The sequence below is a fragment of the Idiotropiscis lumnitzeri genome, chromosome 7 (assembly GCF_059441095.1).
Source record: "Idiotropiscis lumnitzeri isolate Australia: NSW breed Sydney's pygmy pipehorse chromosome 7, RoL_Ilum_1.0, whole genome shotgun sequence".
In the NCBI taxonomy this organism is placed as follows: Eukaryota; Metazoa; Chordata; class Actinopteri; order Syngnathiformes; family Syngnathidae; genus Idiotropiscis; species Idiotropiscis lumnitzeri.
In genome coordinates, this window is record NC_142397.1 from 6,063,005 (window position 1) to 6,082,756 (window position 19,752).

Genomic DNA, 19,752 nt, shown 5'->3' on the forward strand with positions numbered 1-19,752 from the left:
GAGAGGAAGGCCACAAAGGTGCTTTTGCTGCGGAAATGTCACGACGACATGCAAATGAAATGTGGAAATGTCCCATCTGGCTGGGCCTGTAACATGGGTACGATGAATTCAAAGGGAACTTTAAAACTGGATAATCATTAAATGTCCGATCTTGGACAAATAATTCCCCGAATACCTCAAGAGTTTTTCTTTTTTTTTTAAGGTATCATTCAAAAAGAATTATGCTCCTGCTTGTACTCGACAGCCCGAGCCTTGTGACTGATCTTGGGGGGGGGGTCAGAAAGTTCCTCTTGACATTAACGCCGCTGGGCCAAGCTGCTCCTGACAGACGCGTTTGCAGCTTTCTCTCTTTCTTTGGACAATTCCATCTCGATCTTAGCTTGGATTTTATTCCAATCCACCTCAACCTAAGAGAAAGACACAGAAAAGCTCATTTCCTGAGCTCCATTGCCAGTATGGAAGTGATTAAGGTCAGAGTGTTTGTATCAGATTCAACGCGTAAACCGTGAGTGAAAAGCTTGTAAACGACGGGAGACTGTTGGGAAAAAAACTCATTGTTAAACTGCACGTGATTGCTGCCCGAATCAATTAATGTGAGGCAGCAAATACAGAGAGGCTGTTTCAGCTTACCCCTTTAGCGTATTGCAGGAACCTCTTATTGGTCTCCTTCCTGCCAAATGTCTGCAGGAACTTCTCCCGATAGGCCAGCACAGTGTCGACGTGCGTCTTGTGTTTGACTGCCAGCTCGAGCGCCCTGGAAACACACCAACATGGATCTCCATCTTGCAATATGACTGGCACATGAACGCACAGTGAGTACGACACAGACGCACTGATACGCAAACACACTTTTACTACATTCGCTCAGACGCTCATAATCAGAATGACACACAGACACGTACGCTCACTCACAAATGTCCACACTCAATGACACACAGACACTCTGAAACGTGCACACTGCACACACATTAACATACATTCGCAAATGCATTCTCAAAGACACAGACAGATGCAAAAACACAAACGCACAAACGCAGACATACACGCAGTGTTGTTTTTGGCAGGCATTTTAGATTTAGTCTTAGTCTTAGTCATTTGGTCGAAAATGCTGAGTAGTTTTCATCATATATAGGCATTCCTATTCGCGATAGTTTTCGTCTAGTTTCAGTCGACGAAAACTCCGTCAAAGGAAAGCGTGTCGGCGTGTGTGAGCAGAGACGAATAACCGCAGACGTGTTCGTGTCTTGTTGTGCGGCGGTGTGTGTGCGGCGCATGCGCCCTGCGTGCTGTCCCGGTGGTAGGCGTGCCCAAACGAGGATAGATTGCGCCAGCATTGCAACTATTGAAAGACAGGTGACGTGTACAATCGGAAGGGATGTCATAAAATTTAAACATCTGACGGACCACACGTTAACAATTTCATCCCGTCAAAGAGCCACGTTTGCACACACACGCACTCTTGAAACACACACACACGGACACATTCTGACACACATGCACTCAGAAACACACACTCAAAGACACACGCACAAACGTTCTGCCACACAAATAAGACGCGCGCGCACACACACACACACACTTGTATCCAAACGGTTGCCTACCTGTCCCAATTGAACAGATCAATGTTGACTTGTATGGCCTGATAGACGAGTCCAGCTTGTAACAGAGTGCCCTCTGCCTCCTGGACCTGCCCGCTGAACAACAGCAGGTGGGCCAAAGACGACTCCTTGGACGGCTGTTGCTTGATAAAGTTGATGTAATGCACTCGCGGTAACTGGGAAGCGGATGAGGAAGAGGAGGAGAGACCATGTGCATTAGGAAACAAGCGGCTAAACTTCACCCCAGAGTCACTCAAAAAGCGCTACTCTGACGGATCCATTAATGGATGCTCTTACCTCTCTAATGGCCGCGTAGGCCATCTCCGCTGTGGTCAGCTCTCTGTTGGCTATCGCCATGGCAGCCAGACATGCCCACAAAGTCTCTTCCTGCACACACAAGGAAGCGCGGTGAGTCCTCGTTGCCATCGAGTGCAACACTTCAGTTCAGCTGGCCTTGCAAGCGCGTGGCAATAATAAGCAAGCGGACAAAGAGTTACACTACGTAAAAAACAACAAATCAGAGAAACAGGACAAAGCGCAGGAAATCCAGCATGTGTTCGACCCAGATAAGGTTTGTTTAGTGCCTTCTAGAAAGTGACGACGGACGTCAACTAATCAGCAGACCGCGGGATGTCTCACGACACGCATGAGGTATGGAGGGTGCTAGCGCTAAGCTAGCTCGCTCAGGTCAAATAAAACGATCATTTAATTGAACAGTTTTGCGTTTATGCTCGATTCTCTTTTGTTTTACAGCCAGTTTTAAAGTAAACGATTGGCAGTGACGAGTAAACAGCTTTAAGCAAGCACGCACTGCCTCTTATTTGGAAAGCAGTGCGTGTGCGAGAGCGTAAGAACAGGCACTAAGGGGAAACAAATGTGTTTTAATAAGTTTAATTGTGCTTTAAATACGTTGAAATGCCAAATGTCAAACATGATCAGTTCGCAAAAGAAATACAATTAGCTGCTTTCCCACGTCACAATTCCAAAGTTTCATTTTTTTTTTTATTTTGATGGTTGTCATCATCTTCACTCAAACCCCCCCCACCCCTCCAAAAAAAAAAAAAAAAACATGGTCAAATTTCCAATTACAGCTGCTCCACGTTTTAGGATTGTACCAACATATGCGCACAATGAACTTCTTTGTGCAGCAGCGCCAGAATAAGTCACTGCATGGTACTAGAACAGGTGTGGGCAAACTACGGCCCGGGGGCCACATGCGGCCCGCTAAACCTTTTAATCCGACCTTGCCGAACTGGAAAAAAATTAATGGAATAAACTTTGTTAATGTTTTATTTTCTAAATAATGTTTTATTTTCAAAGACATATATAGTTGTAATCCTTTTGTTCACTTTCATTTAAGATTAAATGTTTTTTTTTCTCTGATGAGGTGAGGTGACCAAAACACTCCATCCATCTGCACAAATTCAAGTTTCCACCGTAGGAACTTCGTAAACTGAGGACAACGTAACGTACTGCGAAAGAAATTGAGGGCGTTTCGCTGTATGACACACGACAAATGTATAACGTAATAATACGTGCCGTGTTGTTGCTCTTATTCCTGAAGTTCTCACCGCCATCGCGGTGGAAGCCGGTGAAAACACACGTCAAACAAACAGACATTTTCTTCACGCAACACTTCTGAACATAAACAAATGTGTCACCACTTCAGTCTGGACAGCCGCCCTAATTAAAAATGGAGCCCATCAACTGGTCAAAGTCACCGCTGTGATTTCCTCCCTACAATCACCGCCTAATACCGCGACAAACGGCTCTAACGAGAAAACCACCGACCGTAAAACAACACTGTCATCGCCCGCCTGAAGTCATACGAATCAAACCAATGGCAGATGAGATTTTGTGGGACTATAGTGTGTGTGTGTGTGTGTGTGTGCGTGTGCGTGTGCGTACCGGCTTGTGAACAACCTCTGAGTGGAACTCTTTGCGACAAATGTTATTCTAGGAAAAAAAATGCTCTGCGGAAGGCTATTAAAATCGCTCTTTGTTCCGTCCCGGCTTTTGCTACTTGACATCCTGTTCCCCCGAGTTGTGGTTATCACGTCACTGGCTCAAGAAAAAACAACAACAACAACAAAAAAAAAAGGTCCTAGCTTGTGAAGAGTCGATACGTTCATATAAGGCTTTGAGCGTTCTAGTGGGGGCTAAATGTAGCAAATGGTGTCACTGGGCTAATTGAAGGCTAATTAAAACCTGCTGGTCTGGGCAATAAACCTGTCTGCTACCTTTTCATTTCCGACCGGCTCAAAGGCGAATGACCGCTCAAGCGTGACACACGCTGCAGGAAGCGCAACTGTGGCTGAGCCGTAGCGTGCGAGGTGTAAGAGAGTTTGGGTGTAAAACGTCAGACATCTTACCTTGGCAAAGCGGCAGAGGCGAAGCGCGTCCTCCCAGCGTGCCGAGCTGCTGTATTCGTGAAGGAGCACGGCGTATGGAGGCACGCTGGTGTAAAGCAAGGACCCGTCTCTTTGCCGTAATCGCACCTTGGTGTCCACGTAGCTCAGAATGTGGGGCGCATGGCTGAACTCGCTTGGAAGAGAGAGGAGGAGGAATGTCAACACTAAACTGTAACTCTATGCTCTGCCCACACAGCTCAAAATTGAGATTTTTTTTTGATTTAAAAAAAAAATTAAAAAATGTGGGAGTTGACTGCTTACACCATTTAGTTTTTTTACACAGCTTCAAAAACAGCAAAACAATGAAAAAAATAAATGAATGAAGGACGAGCGCCATTCGAGTCTTACCTGCCATCCTTTGTGTAAAGCGTTTTGGGGAGCAGCTCCTTGTCGATGAAGACGGCACTTGGGTAGTACCACACTGTGAACTGGCTGTCTTGGACGCCACACAGGATGTTTGCCGCATTGTTCCACGCCATGCTGTGAATCATGCTACCTATGACACATTTATAACAATCTTTGTCAGTTGATAGCACAAAAAAAAAAATTGGGGTTAACATTGCTCAATTCTTACCAATTTTGCAGATTTTGGGCTCGCGTCCAAGGTACCGCACAGAAGTGAGGTAAAGGTCTCGGTTCTTGTCGATCAAAGCGATCTTCCTTTCGGTGGATGGACCGCATTGATCCAGAGCTATCTCCACCACCTCCAGCTGCACACGGACAAAAAACACGCGCACTTACGGAGACGAAGTGAGTGACAGGAACAAGACATACGTTTGCACTGTGACCCAGCAGTCTTTGTTGGCGAGCGTGCGCCTGCGTTTGACGGAGTTACACGCAGGCAGGCAACCAAGAGGTGTGTGCGGAACCTCTTTCGGAGCCAATGTGAGCGCGCGCGTTTGTTTGAGGTCTTCGCCAGCTGACTTCAGCTTAGTGCGCTGGAAGACAACGCCATGCAGACAGCAACTGCTGCTACCTCTGATTCCTTTTTGCCTTCATTCCCGTCTTTCCCATACAATGAACTCATCTTATCCAATACATACAATGATTTATGATTTTACCTTGTAAATAAGAGCCACACACTCGATGGCCATAACATTAGGAACACCGGTACAATGTAACAAGATCCAAACAATTAAGTTTGGATTTTATTTTTACTTCATAAATTTTTTAAATGGTTCTTAATGAGCAATGAGTGTGGAACGAGTATTGGTGGAATGCTAGCTCCCACTAGTGGTTGGCAAAAAAAATAAATAAGTAAACTCCACGTACAGTTCAGTTGTATTTGACTTATAAGTTTAATACATTTGCATTTAATCTTTGAGAACGGTTTGTTTTTAACAAACATCAAGGTACAATTTATTAAACGTTTTTTTTGTATGAAGGAAATTTAAGATTAATTATTTAAGTAGTTGTTTAATTTTCCAAGAGTGGCAATGTTCATTAATAAGTTATAATAATAATAGAATAATAATAGAATAATAATATATAATAAATATTTTAATTTGTTACGAAGAAGAGCAATATATTTTTTAGGAGGTATTCGTGTGAAAAGTTTGACAGTTAGAATAAATACCTTCCGAATAAATGAAATCTGGTCATTTACAATAATAATTGAGGCGGCAAGTCTCAGCGGGGTCGTTTCCTAACCCAGAGGTTGAGGTTTCCATCCGTTGTGTCAAAGTGTCCTTAAGCAAGATACCGAAGCCGCGGTTGCTCTTGATGCCGCGTCATCAGTTGGTCAATGAGGAGTCAGCGTGAAGCGATTTGAGTGCCTTGAAGGCGGAAAAGCGAGCTCCGAGTCAAAGTCCATTTCCCATTCAATGCTCAGTTAAACAGTATCAAAGAGATGTTTATTTGCAATTCAACACCAATAATTCAACAAATGCTTTTGTGGTGAAGAACTATCAGAAAAAAAAAATCTTAGATATTATCGCTATTAGCTACATTAATAAATAACATCAGAAACCCATGCAATGGCAAAATTAAATAGTCATAATTATCTTTGAAATTTTTCTTTTTAAGAGGTCTTGTACTGAATCTTTCAAATGGATTACTTCAAGAAATGCAAGCTCGGTACTTGCAAGTGCTGTCGTAAGCATTTTGGATTCACAATCCATGGCTTGACGGAGCTGTAAAATCTAAAATTGACCAAACCATATAGGCACGATCCACGAGTTGGCCAGACAAACTATTTTTATCGTGCCACTCCCGCCGGAAAATATGCTCGTTGACGGTCGGCTGGGATGCGCATGGTTGCCTTGGCAGGCAAAATAGAAGATGGATGGTGAGTGTGATAAAAATCCCACAACTCATGGAAAGACGTCTGGATAATAAAATGACATCCAGCATTAAACATGAATGAGTACGCTTTTTATGCACTTCTCAGTGAACAAGAACAACTGTGATGAGTCGACTCACCTGTGATTGAATCCTGTTTAATTACTTTTTTTTTTTACTTCGCTTTAAGAGACTTGTCATTTCAGCCACACGAAAAGAAATTTTTAATCTTCATGTGTGCACATTGACATGAAATTTGTGGTAAAGTCACTTTGTGGTATAGAATAAAAACAAAGGAAACACAGATCATAAAAGTAAAATCAAAGTGTTCTCACAAATCTGTTGAGGTGTACTTATTCATATTAAGCACCAGCAATTTTTATTTTTTTTTGTTCTGTTTATATTCCCCAAAATAATCTCAAGAGCCAGAAGTCCCTCCCACCGATGGATTTGCTTACCTTGTGAGTCAAAGACTTCCCGTCACCGAGAGGTTTGCCGGTCAGGGCGTCAAAGAGAAGGATGACTAGTGAGGATTACAAATAAATAAATAAAAAGAGAGCAATGAGCATTCAGTGTTTATAATCTGAGAGCGGCGAACCTCTCACCTTTCTCATCACTCTTGTCACGGATGGCAACGGTGTCGTTACTGAGCGAGACACACTGAGCGTTTAGCATGTCAGCCCTCATGCCGGGAAATTTCGGGGAGGAGATGAGTCGGCCCTCGTAGGAGAATATATACAAGCCGGCCCCGTCCACTAGAAGAGCATGTCTTGAGTGGCAGCGAGGGAAGGGAGTTGGGAAGGAGGGAAGACGATACAGTGAGTAGACTTTTATATGGATGCGGTGCGGCTGTTCATCTAATAAAACAGATGGTCGTTAGGTAGAGGATTTTTATGCACATTAAAAAACAGCCGCGATTTACTCAGCGTGACGCAGGGGGCTCGACTGTGATTATAGAATGACAAGTAATCTATTTAGCAGCACGATGAGTGTCAGGGACACTGCGCTGGAGTGCTGCACAAGAGCTACTCCAGATTAATCTCATTTTCCCCGAGCGGTTACACTATCGGACTTCTTATATGACATGACTTGTGCTGAGCTATAGCGCAGCGCCCGTCTGGCCGTGTCGGTGTGCAGGTGTGTGTGCGTGGTAGTAATGAAGTCTCAGAGAGGCTGGGAGGCGATTCTACGATCGTCTCCGGTTCGCCTGTTCCACTCCTTGCCGGGATTAAGCATGCGGCTCACCTCTCCGCTTGCAGAATGAGACTGACTGTTCCTTCCTTCAGGTCAAGTATGAGGGGAGTGTTCCAGTTCCGTGTGCTGGCACAAACAAAACACACAAATATGCGCGCCTATCATTCTTTGCAAAAACAGACATTCAAGGGAGAATAACCTCAGACAAGGCAAGAATGGAAAGAGATAGAAATGAGGGATACGCTAATAAATGTAGCAAATATTGGATTACACGCTCATTAGGTTCATTTGTTTGGTCCGTAGCGCAACAATGTCGAGGACCACTGCACTGTAGTGTAAAAATAGGGATGATGTCATTGATTACAGTCGACCGCCGCTAATCGCGGGAGATAGGGACCAGGCTGGGCCACAAATAGCAAATATCCACATATGATTGACGACCACGGAAACGCATTGGAGGGGAGATTTGTGATCATTATTTTTAATCAACTCAAAAAATTATTTAAAAAATGATGATGAACATCTAATATATGAAAATAAAATTGGGGATGGGGTAATCCTGTAAAAAATAAATAAATTAAAAAAAAAAAATCTGTGAATATGCAAATCTGCAGGTGTCAAACTGTGACTATAGTGGGGTCAACTGTGATCAATTTTAACTTGACTAAGCATAAAACAAAAAAAACAAAAAATCTCGAGTCACTACCTAACCCTAACCACAATGTTGCCCGCAGGGTGTCATTGACATCTATGAGGGGAAAAAAAAAATCTAGTAATGTCACAAAAATTAATCTTGCTCTAAATTATGCGTGATTAAACAATTCCAAAAACTGGTGAAACTTCTACTGCATATTTTACATATTTATTAATACAGTTGTAGCTTCCGGTAGTGCAGTTTTTTTCATCCATCTAAATCGAAGCCGATGACAAAAGAACGAAGGCAGATTTGTTCAAATAGACCTTGATGTCAGACTGAGCAAGTGTACCCAATCTTGTGGCCCGGGAGGATCCCTTTCGTGCAAACTGCAATAATGTAAGTCTTTGTTAGTCAATGCACTGCCTCCAAATATACATACAGTATAAATATACTGTATATACACACACACGCGCACACACCCACACACACACAGGTATATTCAGTATTTTGAAAAGCATACATTTATCAGGCAAGTCCAGGTTAGCCACAATGTTAGAATAATTTTCTTATTGCACATAAACTGCAATTGGCAATGCAACGCAAATAGGATATCATCACTTGAACGCCTTTTAAGTGCTTTTCAAACAATGTGCTTTCGCTTCCTTCAGATGAAAAACAGCTTAGCCGCAGAGAAGCAGCATTTTGGATTGGCAGCAGGTCATGTGTGAATTGATGTCCATATAAGGAGGCTCATGTTAACTCTCAAAAGTAATATTCCGCTCCTTCCAGAGAGAGCAAATGAGTGAAAAATTGTGGCAGAGGGAATTAGAGGATGCGCAGACTGGGAGAAGCACTCACTTGTAGATGTAGCACTGAAGGGACGTGGCGACGACGAGGTGCCCAAAAGCCAGCGAGGCTTTGATGACTCGATCTCTGAACTCTAACACGTCCACCGCATCGTTCATCACATTCCTCACCTGGGGTAAAAAAAATATATATTTATATAGAATGGCGCATGAAAGATTGGCGCAGTGCATATAGAATGTTGTATTTTTATACACGGGAAGCAGTATATCATATATCCAAGCATACGTCGGGTAACTGTGGTCAGAGGAAGACATTTTTACCTGCTTGGAATGTGTGCGTGCACGTACTGATGTGCTGCCATAGATAAATACTTCCCTAGCAGCTCCCTCGGTGAATGAATGAAAGGGCCTTTTCCAAGCGCCAGGTGAAAGGTGGGGTTATTTTTACAGCTTCACAAATCTTCCTCTTCTGCCCCCCACTCCAGCGAGCCAAATTTACAAGCAACACAACCGAGAATTAAAAAAACAACAACATTGGACCGCAAGGTGGTAAATTTAGCTGGCTGATTCACAAACCGCTGGCAGATGTGCACGTTTAAAGCAGCCCGTGAGGAGGAAAGGCGGAGGAAGGGAGACCGAAAAAGTGCCTGCCAGGCTGAAAATAAGTGGCCGATGACCCGCGTTTGTTTGGTTTACACAAACTGCACTCAGTAAAAGATGCCTGATGCTGGTTTTTTTCTAGGTGTGTATCCCTTTCTATGGACATTTGGGCGCGTTTAAATGTGTGTAAATGCTACTTTGTGGTCAGCTTGACTTTAAACAGGACAAAATAGGAGAGCAAAGGAAGGCAGCGGGACAGGGTAGCCATTGTCATTGCAAAGTTGCCTGGCAAATGGGCAGGGTCCAACTATAATATACGGCTACAAGTGGCCAGCCAGAGTCTTTTTTTTTTTTTTGCATACGTTTGCAAGTGAGGCACGTATGCTCAACATTAGGTGTACAGGCACATTGTAATGACATGCCAGTCAAAAAAAGCACAGTCGCACAAAAAAATCTTAAACAAGACGCTCAATTGTAAGAGAGAGGTGAGAAACAGAAATGAAGATGTTGGAAGTTCTCTTGAGAAGTCGGTTTGGATTAGAAATGAGCTCATCGGGTTTGATGTTTTGGAAATGAAGGTTGAGAGACCAGACTTGGATGCTTTGGAGTTTGGACACACACCAGAGTGAGACATTGAGTACATAGGTTTTGATGGAGCTGCTGGAGGAAGACGTTTTTGATAGATGTAGTGAGGGAAGACGTGAAGGCGGTTGGTGTTACAGGGGAGGATGCAGAAGATAGATGGAAAAGGATAGCGCGTTGGGCCTTGAAGTGTTTTTCAAACTGCGTGTACAAATAGTCCACCGCCGTAGAATCGACAACAAATCGATTGCCGAATTAATTGGTAATTTTTCTCATGATCGTTTAAAAAAACTTGTTTAATTCAAAGTTGTACAAATCCTCTGCATTTTAGCCTCTAATGTACAGTAAATATTCTCACATTTCTGTAGTCCTCCACGAACGCAGACTTTGACTTTCATCTTTGTGTTTTTTTTTCAAAATAAAATCATCAACATTTTGGCCTATTTTCTGTTACAGACCCAGCAATTGGTCTTCTGAGAATGCCTTCCACACGAAAATAAAATTTATACCGTGTGAAATCCTTGATTGAATCAATAATCAATCAATGTGAATCGTGAATCAAAAATTGAATCGATTTGGGGAATTTGAATTGATACCCAGCCCTAGAAATCACTCGTACTAATTAAAAAAAAACTTAGTTAAAAAATAAATAATTAAATAAATAAAGCATTAACTTTTTTTTATCTTTTTGTATTTACATTTGAACGAAAGGTCTCACAACATGAGAATAAAGGATGGACACCAGTCGGCGTACAAACGACCAAACAAAAATTCTTCACTCACTTTTGTGGAACCTTTGCTGAGGTCTGTGCTTATTATAAAAGTCAAGGAAGAAGCTTTAACACAGCTGTTGTGTCGAATCGCATTAGATTTGGCAGCCATACCAAATGAAGTGTCCGTTGAGTGTATGCGTGTTTCGCTACCTGCATGCTTTTCCTCTTGGTAAGGGTGATCATAAAGTTGTTCCACTCCCAGTGCTGCTCCACCACATTGGCAAAGATGACATGACCATTCCCGCAGGCCCCGGCCACCTGCGTGCCGTCCGCAGACCAGGCCAGGCTGAACACGCTGCCCGTGTTGGGTTTCTCCAACGCGTAGGACCACTGCCAGGAGAGAAGGAATATCATCATTGACAAAGATGGCCACAAATGCGCATTTCTTTTGGGAGCGCTTCGATGCAATTAGACGCTTATCGAGGAGGTGTGCGTTTTGAGTGCGAGCAGATACCCGTGCGCATAATGTCAACTCTGCTGGAAAAGAAGTCCCAGTCAGTCAATCGGCGAGCCGTGATGAACTGTGAGACATTGACATCGTAAACATACGCTCTGCTATCCTCATCTATCACACATGCTGGGTGCGGAAAACAAAAAAAAGAATAAATAAAAATAATAATAATAATAATGACAAAAAGCCGCACCAGGCTATATAAGCCACAGTTTTCTATGTTGAAAAAAAATGAGTTGTTTACGGTAAGCACAAAACAAATTTGTACTGTGAATGCCCATAAAGGTACATAAACAGATTCTTAAAACAGTGCCTTTTAAAACAGCAACAACTTTGCTAATTAAAACAGAACAGACCCAAGAGAAGAAAAAAAAATTGAAATTTATTTAGCGGATTTTTCTGAACTATAGAGCGCCCCTACCGGTGAAAGAAAAATCCACAGAAAAGCCGCACCGTTGCATTAGCCGACTGGTCGTGCGTACATCTCTGTTTTAACTGATCCTCACCTGTCCCTCAAGCCGACACTTTGAAACCTTCAACTGCTTAAGAGAAAAGTGCGACTAGTCGCCCTTTTCTAGCAATGGAGGGTGGACAAGTGCAGCTCGGCACGCCAATATCTGTGGCCAGAGTGGAGAAAAGAAGCTCAGTGTGTTTGCCGGCTGATACGCGTGCAGCTGCGGGATCGGAGTCGAAGCCTTATTTCCTGTGTGTTGCCTTTTAACAGTCGGCAGGCTACAGGTTAGCTCCTTTGATCTCCTCCCGGTCCGCCTTTCTCCAATACACATGTATTCCTCAGCTCGCTTGTCCCCCCTCCCTCCCCCCCAAGTAGTTCAAGTCATATTGAGCCCAAAAATAGTTGCCGCAAAAATAAGAACTGCGCTGCAATGTGGACAAGAGAGAGTTTGTTCAAGTCATGAAATAGTGTTCTAATTGCGTTCCCCTCCCTCTTCCTCGCAAGCGGTGCCTACGATTCGTGCCCTGCTCACTCATCACAGCGGGGACTATTTTTCTTATTCCTATTTTTTTGACATTCACAACATGAGCGGAGTTGTGCTCGGGGAGGCTGCGGAGTTCGGGCCGACGTGGACAATAATGAGGGACGTCATTTATTCTGCAGCTAACGTCTTGAGATGGCCCACTCTGTGTTAAAGCACCCAAGAGGGAGAAGGGGAAAGGATGTCTTGATGGATGCAGCTGAATGCGCACACCAGATTGTAATGAAGCACGACATGTGATACCTGCCAAAAAGGAGCGCTGCTGGATTCACGCTTACCTAATGCTTTTAACACATTGAGCCGTTTTGCTCCTCCAAGAGTCGGCCGGAGAGGGATTGTTTTATGTGTGCGCGATATTTATGTGCATACGTGACTCTATATGTGAAGAGTAGACGTGTGCAAGGGTGAAAAGTTTTAAGATTAAAGTACACGTGAGAAAATAAGACAAAGGTGTGAGGTGTTTGTGCACACATTGGGCGGCACATGTGTGACATTCGAATGTCCGTATTGAGAGGTGCTGAAGCATGTGCATCATGAAAAGGCAGGCTTGTCAGCAATGTCTGGCTCCGTGGAAGGCGGGAAGGAATAATTCAATATTTCAGAACTAAAGTATAGCCGTCAGCAGAGTGCAGAACACTGACAAGGCCGCATGATCCAAAACACGTCCTTCCCATCACATCGTTTGATTGATCCAAATGTTCACTTCCAACCCTGTCAGCTTAGCTCCATCTGATGGATGCCACACTTGGCCCCAGTGCAACTGGACTGTAACATGTGCCATTAGGTGTCCTCACCTTCATACCGAAAACGAATGTGGACGGATACACTTTTTTCAGAAATTCTAAATGTTTGTAAAACAGACATCCTGCTAACTAAATTGCTGACATTACCCAAAAGATGTCCACCTTGTCATTGTCAATCCTGTCAGCAAGCTCACATATTTTGCTGATTAGAAGTACACTGTCTGCTTGCAGTCATCTAAAAAAAAAAAAAAGTATGAGAGCTTGACCACAATGCACTCCAGCATGAGAAAAGGAATTTGTTGTGCATCTCCCAATCAGTTGAGTAACATCACTTGAGCTCCATCCACACCAAACTTCTCCAGGAAAGAAAGCAGGAGTTCACAACATGTATCGGTATCGAGAGATTTAAAAATATCAGAAAAAAAATAGAGCTGGGCGATATGGGGAAAAAAAAAAGAAAATCGATCACCACATAGGCCATTTTATATCACGATAAAGACATTAATTCTTATTTTTCTCTTAAAACAAATGCACACTATGACTGCTTAGCTTTTTTCACTAAATTATGAAGTGACATTAAACAGACTAGTAGCAAATTAGAAATTGAACCAGTCATATTATTAAAATAAGAAGCACAAATAAATAATGTTAGATAAAAATAGATATTAAAAAACAGTTCTAATGTAATGAATTAATTTTGCGAACATTAATTATGCAGACATCAATAGTCAGATATGTCACTCCTTGTAAGATAAATAAATAAATAATAGAAACAGGGGTCGCACTGCACAGATGACTGTATTTATGGCACTCGTTCCCGATGCAAAAACCTTTCCATTGTCCCCGTAATATACATCGTCAGCTCTATTGGAAAAACAATAATGATTTGTTAATTTGCCATACAAATAAATGATCCTACTGCCACTGTCTTGGTGGAAAAACAAACTCTAAAGTGACGGAAAGTGGGAGTGTATACAAATGTACAGAAAAAAAAAAAAAAAGAACTGGGAGTGTATACAAATGTACAGAAAAAAAAAAAAAAAGAACTGGGAGTGTATACAAATGTACAGAAAAAAAAAAAAAAAAGAACAAGTAAACATGCAGAAGCAGTGTATGACGATTCCAAGGTGCGCCTGGGTGGAGACTGGGGGAGTCTTCTCGCTGGTCACTGAACCCCTCGTCTTTCTATAATGGGTAGCTTTGTGGCCAGAGAGAAGGTGACAGACATGACGTGTTGCCCAGCCGCGGGGAGAAAGCGGGGGTGGGGGATCCCTCAAACTCACAATGAGTTCATAGACGTAGACGACGTATATAAAGCATTACAAGCGGACAAACATGCACACACACACACACACACACACGTGTGTGTGTATGTGTTGTGGCAAAGACTAGGTGTAATTCTACACTTGAGACAATTGCTTTAAAGCAAATAAAATAAATAAATAAACACCCATCCTAATTGGATTAGGGCTGCTACAATTCATCAAATAATTCAAATAACCACATTGCAAAAAAAAAAAAAATAAAAAAATAAAAAAAACCCTACTACTACCGCTAACACAAGCTAAGGTATCGATGCTCGATGTCGACATTCTGTTTTAAGATGATGTCGAAAACGTACTGTAATCCCGGTATACACACAATCGCTTTATTGAACTCATGATAAGAAAACAAGCACATGATAAGGACAACCGAATGGCCAAAGGCCAAAACTAAAAGTCACGCAACACGCAGACTACCTACGTATTGGCTCATTCGCGGACGCCCACGTCACTCACCAGGGCATGACCCGCCTTTTAAAGCCATAAATACACAAAGTCACACTTGCAAGAGAACGATAAGATGATGAAAATAATACACGCAAGTTGTTATGTTTAATAATGCCAAATCGATGTTTATACGATTCTTGATCATCAATATTTCAAACTGGAATGTCTTCAGCAGTAAATCAAATTAGTTGCTCTTAGTTTTGTTTCGACCCCCCCCCCCCCCTCTGTGCACTACGCAAGTCTGTTTCGGCCTGTATGGGTCATTCTAAAGGGGGTGGGGACCGTCTGGCCAGGAAGGGATGAATGACAAGCCTTCGCTAATCGCTCCCAGTGGAGCTATTGGCTGATTCAAACTCATTATGTCTTCGGCATTTAATATGTCTGTCGGCAACCACTCACGACCCAGATGCATTGATGCACAAAAAAATGGTAATCGGACAAAAGGTCATGACACCTCCCCACCTTTGAATCTCTCGTTGCCCTTCATCTCTGGCACTCCCGTCACTCTGAAGAAGAAAAAAAAAAACGTTTCGACTGCTATTAGCGTTAATGTTGTCAGCCCTTCGAACCTTGCTTTGAATTCTTGTTCAACTAGCCCAGTGCTTCTCAAATAGTGGGGCGGGCCCCCCATGTGGGATCACGGTGCGATGCCGAAGGGGGGGGGAGTGTGTGACCGTGGGGAATTAGTTTTTTTCTGTTGTACTACAATAACGTGTAATTGCACATCCACTCCAGTAGGTGGCAGTGGCGCTCTCCTAGAATGGCTATATGGGGCGTTTTAATAAATCATGTTTGATCGATAACCAAATGACTGTTTGTTGCTCCCGTGAAGCTCCAAGGATAAAAATTAGAATGACTCCGCAAAGAAGAGATCCCTGCCGTCTGTGCAGAGTCATGAATTATTCAAAGAGAATTTAAGGAAATGGTGAAAAAGGGCTCAGTAGCGCAATCATGACAAGGCCAAGGCTTCATTTCATACCTTTTTCTTTAGCCAGGATCCCCTCCACGCTTCCCGCGGTCTAAGTATGTAGCTTTTGCATAATCCTACTATCTAAAACAACAAAAACAAAAGGAAACAATTTCCTTGGCAGGAGTAAGAAAAAAAATACAAAACAAAACAAACAAAAAAAAAATCTCAAATTTATTTAGACAGTGTTGTCACATCATCTTAACACCAAAGGCTCCATGTCCATCCGAGCTAAAGAAGAGCTACGTTACTTATTAGCCGAGTATTGCGCGATTGGGAACCAAACAAGTGGAGGGTTAACAGCCTTACATAAATCACAACAGCTGGATGACGCTCAGCGGAGCCAGCTGGCTTGAGTTTGCCTGTGGGGCCGTGCGCGCAGGACAGGACCTGGCAGTGCAGGTACAGAGCGTAAATCCTCGCACACAATAAACACAACACACATGTGCGAGTGTAATAGACACTAGACATATATACAAGCATCTCGCCACAAATAGACGGTGTGTATGAAAACGCTGACACCGAGCTTCTCTTTTAAGACCAAACCCATCCTGTAAGGTGCGAGCGTGAGCAGGAGTTGGGCTATTAAAAAAAAAAAAATGTTTTGGGGAGGTGGCTTTAGATGGGGTTTCATCAATCTTTTGGAGGGGATTATGGGGTCTTGTAAAAGTCCGCTTGCACTGACCCCTCTACTCAAAACGGGGGTTGACTAGAAGGATAAGAATCGCTGCAGACTATGACCAGAACGGCTGAGACCTGATCGTGTTGAAACATCTGACTGGGAACTAGCCGTAAAAAAAAAAATCAAATGATTTGGCTTCCAAGGAGTCACACGTTTTTTGCAGTGCACTTCTAATTTGAACATTATTGCGGGGGTGACTCCCAGTTGCTAGCAACTCGCTGCTGACATTTGAAAACAACAAAAAAAATTAGTCTACAAATTGCTTTTGATGATAGCTCAAGGGAAAAACCGCGAACCACCTTGGCTTAATCGTAAAAAACACCTTTATCATTGTTCCGTCCATCTGTCTGGCCACGTGGACGCCTGACGGGAGACGGCAGGTTAGCATAGCGCTTGCTAGCCGGTGCGAGAAAAAAAGCAGATGGATTTACGGGGCCAAAAACATGAACAACACCCTTGCCATATGGAAAGCGCTTTGTTACAGCTCCAGCTGTTGTGAATGTGAACGTGCGCTGTATAAATAAAGTATTGTGTTCTATCGTCAAAATAGTAAGCTATTTTAAACTAAAAAGGGACATTTTTGAAAATGTTAACGCTTCTCTGTCAAACGGTTCATTACATGGCAACGACTTCATTTAAGTGAATGAGCGACGCTTCATAAAGCGCACCGGACACTGTATGGCACAGGTGTCAAACTCAAGGCCCGTGGGCCAGATCTGGCCCACTACCACTTTTTATGCGGCCCGCGAAGAGCAAATTGTTGAGCATCAACTTCTTGTTTACTTCGTTTTTAACAACATTATGATATGAGATATTGCCATTTATTTGTTACCAATCCTCCCCCTCTTAAAATACATTTAAAAATTAATGGACAATTACTTTTTGGCTTCTGATTTCAAAACTGGCTTTTTATCAATTAGTTGTGTATATGTGGTAATGTTTATATGGGTTCACATGTCACAGCCATAATGGCCCTCGAAGGGGAACCATAACCATGTTGCCCGTCCACAAAAATTAGTTTGACACCCCTGCCGTGTGGTGTCGAGAAAGCGCAACACACATTAAGTACACTCCATTTACCATTTGGATCAAATTATGATATATATTCGATTCAAGTTCATTCGATTTTCCCTCGTTAACTTGAACACGAACAGTGAGCATGAATTTTGGGTGCGAAACCGAGCTCCGTTAGCCGTGGTTGACTTCTTTTTGCAATTAAGAATGTTAAAGAAGCCTGACGCTTGAAACATTATGTTTTAGTCTGAACTGGGTTTTATTTTCTTAACAGTGGTTAACTTGTGTTCACCCTTGTTTAACTCATTCACTGCCATTGACGGATATCGACGTCAAAAATTCCAATCATTTGAACTTGGGTTGGCGGTAAATGAGTTAAATGTTTATTTAGCGCACTTTAAAAAGTCACAGAGACAGTTAATCGTTTTATGATTGCGATTTTGACGCCGGGATGGATTCTTTTTTATTTTCCTTGATGACCCTTGGGAAAAACGGTTAATGAACAAATCATATGTCGTCTCGGATCAGATCACATTCCACTGTTTTAGCTTTATATAAACAATGAAATCCTCAATGTGCTTGTAAACGTTATAATTCTGGTCATTCTGCTGAGCTGTCCCCCCCCAGAAAAACTTTCAATTTGAATAGTGGAGAAAATAAAGCCACATGGGGTAAGTACAGTTTCTCCATCTGTTCAAGTACTCAATAATTATTCAGTACACCAAGTACACTTGGCATCTTCAGTGGCACAACAACAACAACAAACCAACGTCTTAACGTGGAGAAGTACGAGGGGGGGTGTGCCACAGACGTCCAGCAGATAGGCCGGATCCTTGTGACTGTAGAGTGGCACAGGTTAGGAACCTTGTCAATGCTGTGGGAAGGGGGGGAAGGGGCAAGCTCGAGAATACATAGCGCAGGAGAGAGAAAGTGCAAGGGAGTGAGTATGAGACGGCGGGAGAGACACAGATAGAACGAAAGGGAGGGAGGGAGGAAAAGAGAGTAATGATCTGCACATGGTTTCATGCTGGAGCCTCAGCATAGTAACCATAGACACATGCTGGGGCCTCCTGGGACTCATCAGCAAGACACAGCTGTGAGCTGGACAGCAGAATTCTATTAGCACCAACTATGCACACATGTGCTTACAATCTCTCTAAAACACACACACACACACACGCGCACACACGCACGCGTACACGTACACAATTTAAGGTATTTGGTTATGTTTTGGAACGCTACAAAAGGGTTAAAAACCAACTGGACCCTCTAGCTAACTAACACCATACCTATTAGGTCGAGAAAGTGTCAAGAAGGTACAAAGTACTAATTACCCGCTCAGGTTATTATGTCTATGACTATGTTGGCAAAGACAAAAAAGGTGCCTTGACTTCCATGTTAAATTTGTTCTCTGACCGTGTTCTTATCTCAAATCAACTCGTCTCACTGAAATCAATGCAAATGCCAAAAATGTGTTCTGGAAAAAAAACACAATATACCACTGGGGCAATGACTAACAATTATTTTGATAATCTATTATTGTGTCAATTATTTTATTGATTAATCGATAAATCAGATTTTAAAAAACAAGTTTTAAATTCCATTCCTTTAAAAAAAAAAAAAGACATTTCAAATTGACGTAATTAAGATTCAGGCACTGGTTTGGTCTGTAACATCAGAAAAAATATTGATCATTGTTTTTCAAAGTTAACGCAGATACGCGCAAATTTTTCATTTTGCTTCAAGACAAAAATAAGTCATCTAAAATTAGGAGGATTTGGGCAATTTTAAATCAATCAATGTCTCTAAACGATTAATCAAAATGAAGTCCAAAATAATAATCGATGAATTTGTCAAATAATGCCGTAAAAACAGTGGTTGAAGAAAGCAACTAGTTTTAATTAGGGACAATTAAGCCAAAAGATAAAAAAAAAATAAAAAAAATTCACACCAAAGTTTTATTTGTAGAGGAAAAAAATAACGAAATAAAATTGCGTGATGTGACAGAGGGGCATAACCCGGGTAATCGATGGAATAATTGATAGCATAATCGATTCTAAAGAGGTTCGTTAGTGATAGACCTGCCCTAACCTTGTGAGGCTAAGCAGGGCAAAATACGAATCGATGGAGGTCAAATTCGTTGTGTAATGTACTGAGCCTTTAAATGGCGTGGCCAAGTGAATGCCGTTTCTTGCAACTCACTCCACCCCCTCTCTCTCGCACTCTCTCGCTTTCTCTCCGCGGTACACA

The 19,752-nt window shown here is 42.5% G+C and overlaps 1 protein-coding gene across 1 annotated transcript in view; it reads right to left on the reverse strand.

Moving 5' to 3' along the window:
• Positions 1–266: 266 nt before the first annotated feature.
• Positions 267–19,752, reverse strand: part of ift80 (intraflagellar transport 80 homolog (Chlamydomonas)) — a 33,488-nt gene continuing 14,002 nt past the window's right edge. Inside the window, exons 9-20 of the mRNA XM_088301422.1 lie at positions 11,032–11,211; positions 8,979–9,097; positions 7,535–7,609; positions 6,895–7,058; positions 6,748–6,812; positions 4,584–4,719; positions 4,358–4,505; positions 3,971–4,142; positions 1,896–1,985; positions 1,602–1,774; positions 631–754; positions 267–407 (exon numbers count right to left, since the gene is read on the reverse strand). Coding sequence (XP_088157548.1) covers positions 297–407; positions 631–754; positions 1,602–1,774; positions 1,896–1,985; positions 3,971–4,142; positions 4,358–4,505; positions 4,584–4,719; positions 6,748–6,812; positions 6,895–7,058; positions 7,535–7,609; positions 8,979–9,097; positions 11,032–11,211 — 1,557 coding nt within the window. The 3' untranslated portion in view covers positions 267–296. The remainder of the gene's footprint in view (positions 408–630; positions 755–1,601; positions 1,775–1,895; positions 1,986–3,970; positions 4,143–4,357; positions 4,506–4,583; positions 4,720–6,747; positions 6,813–6,894; positions 7,059–7,534; positions 7,610–8,978; positions 9,098–11,031; positions 11,212–19,752) is intronic.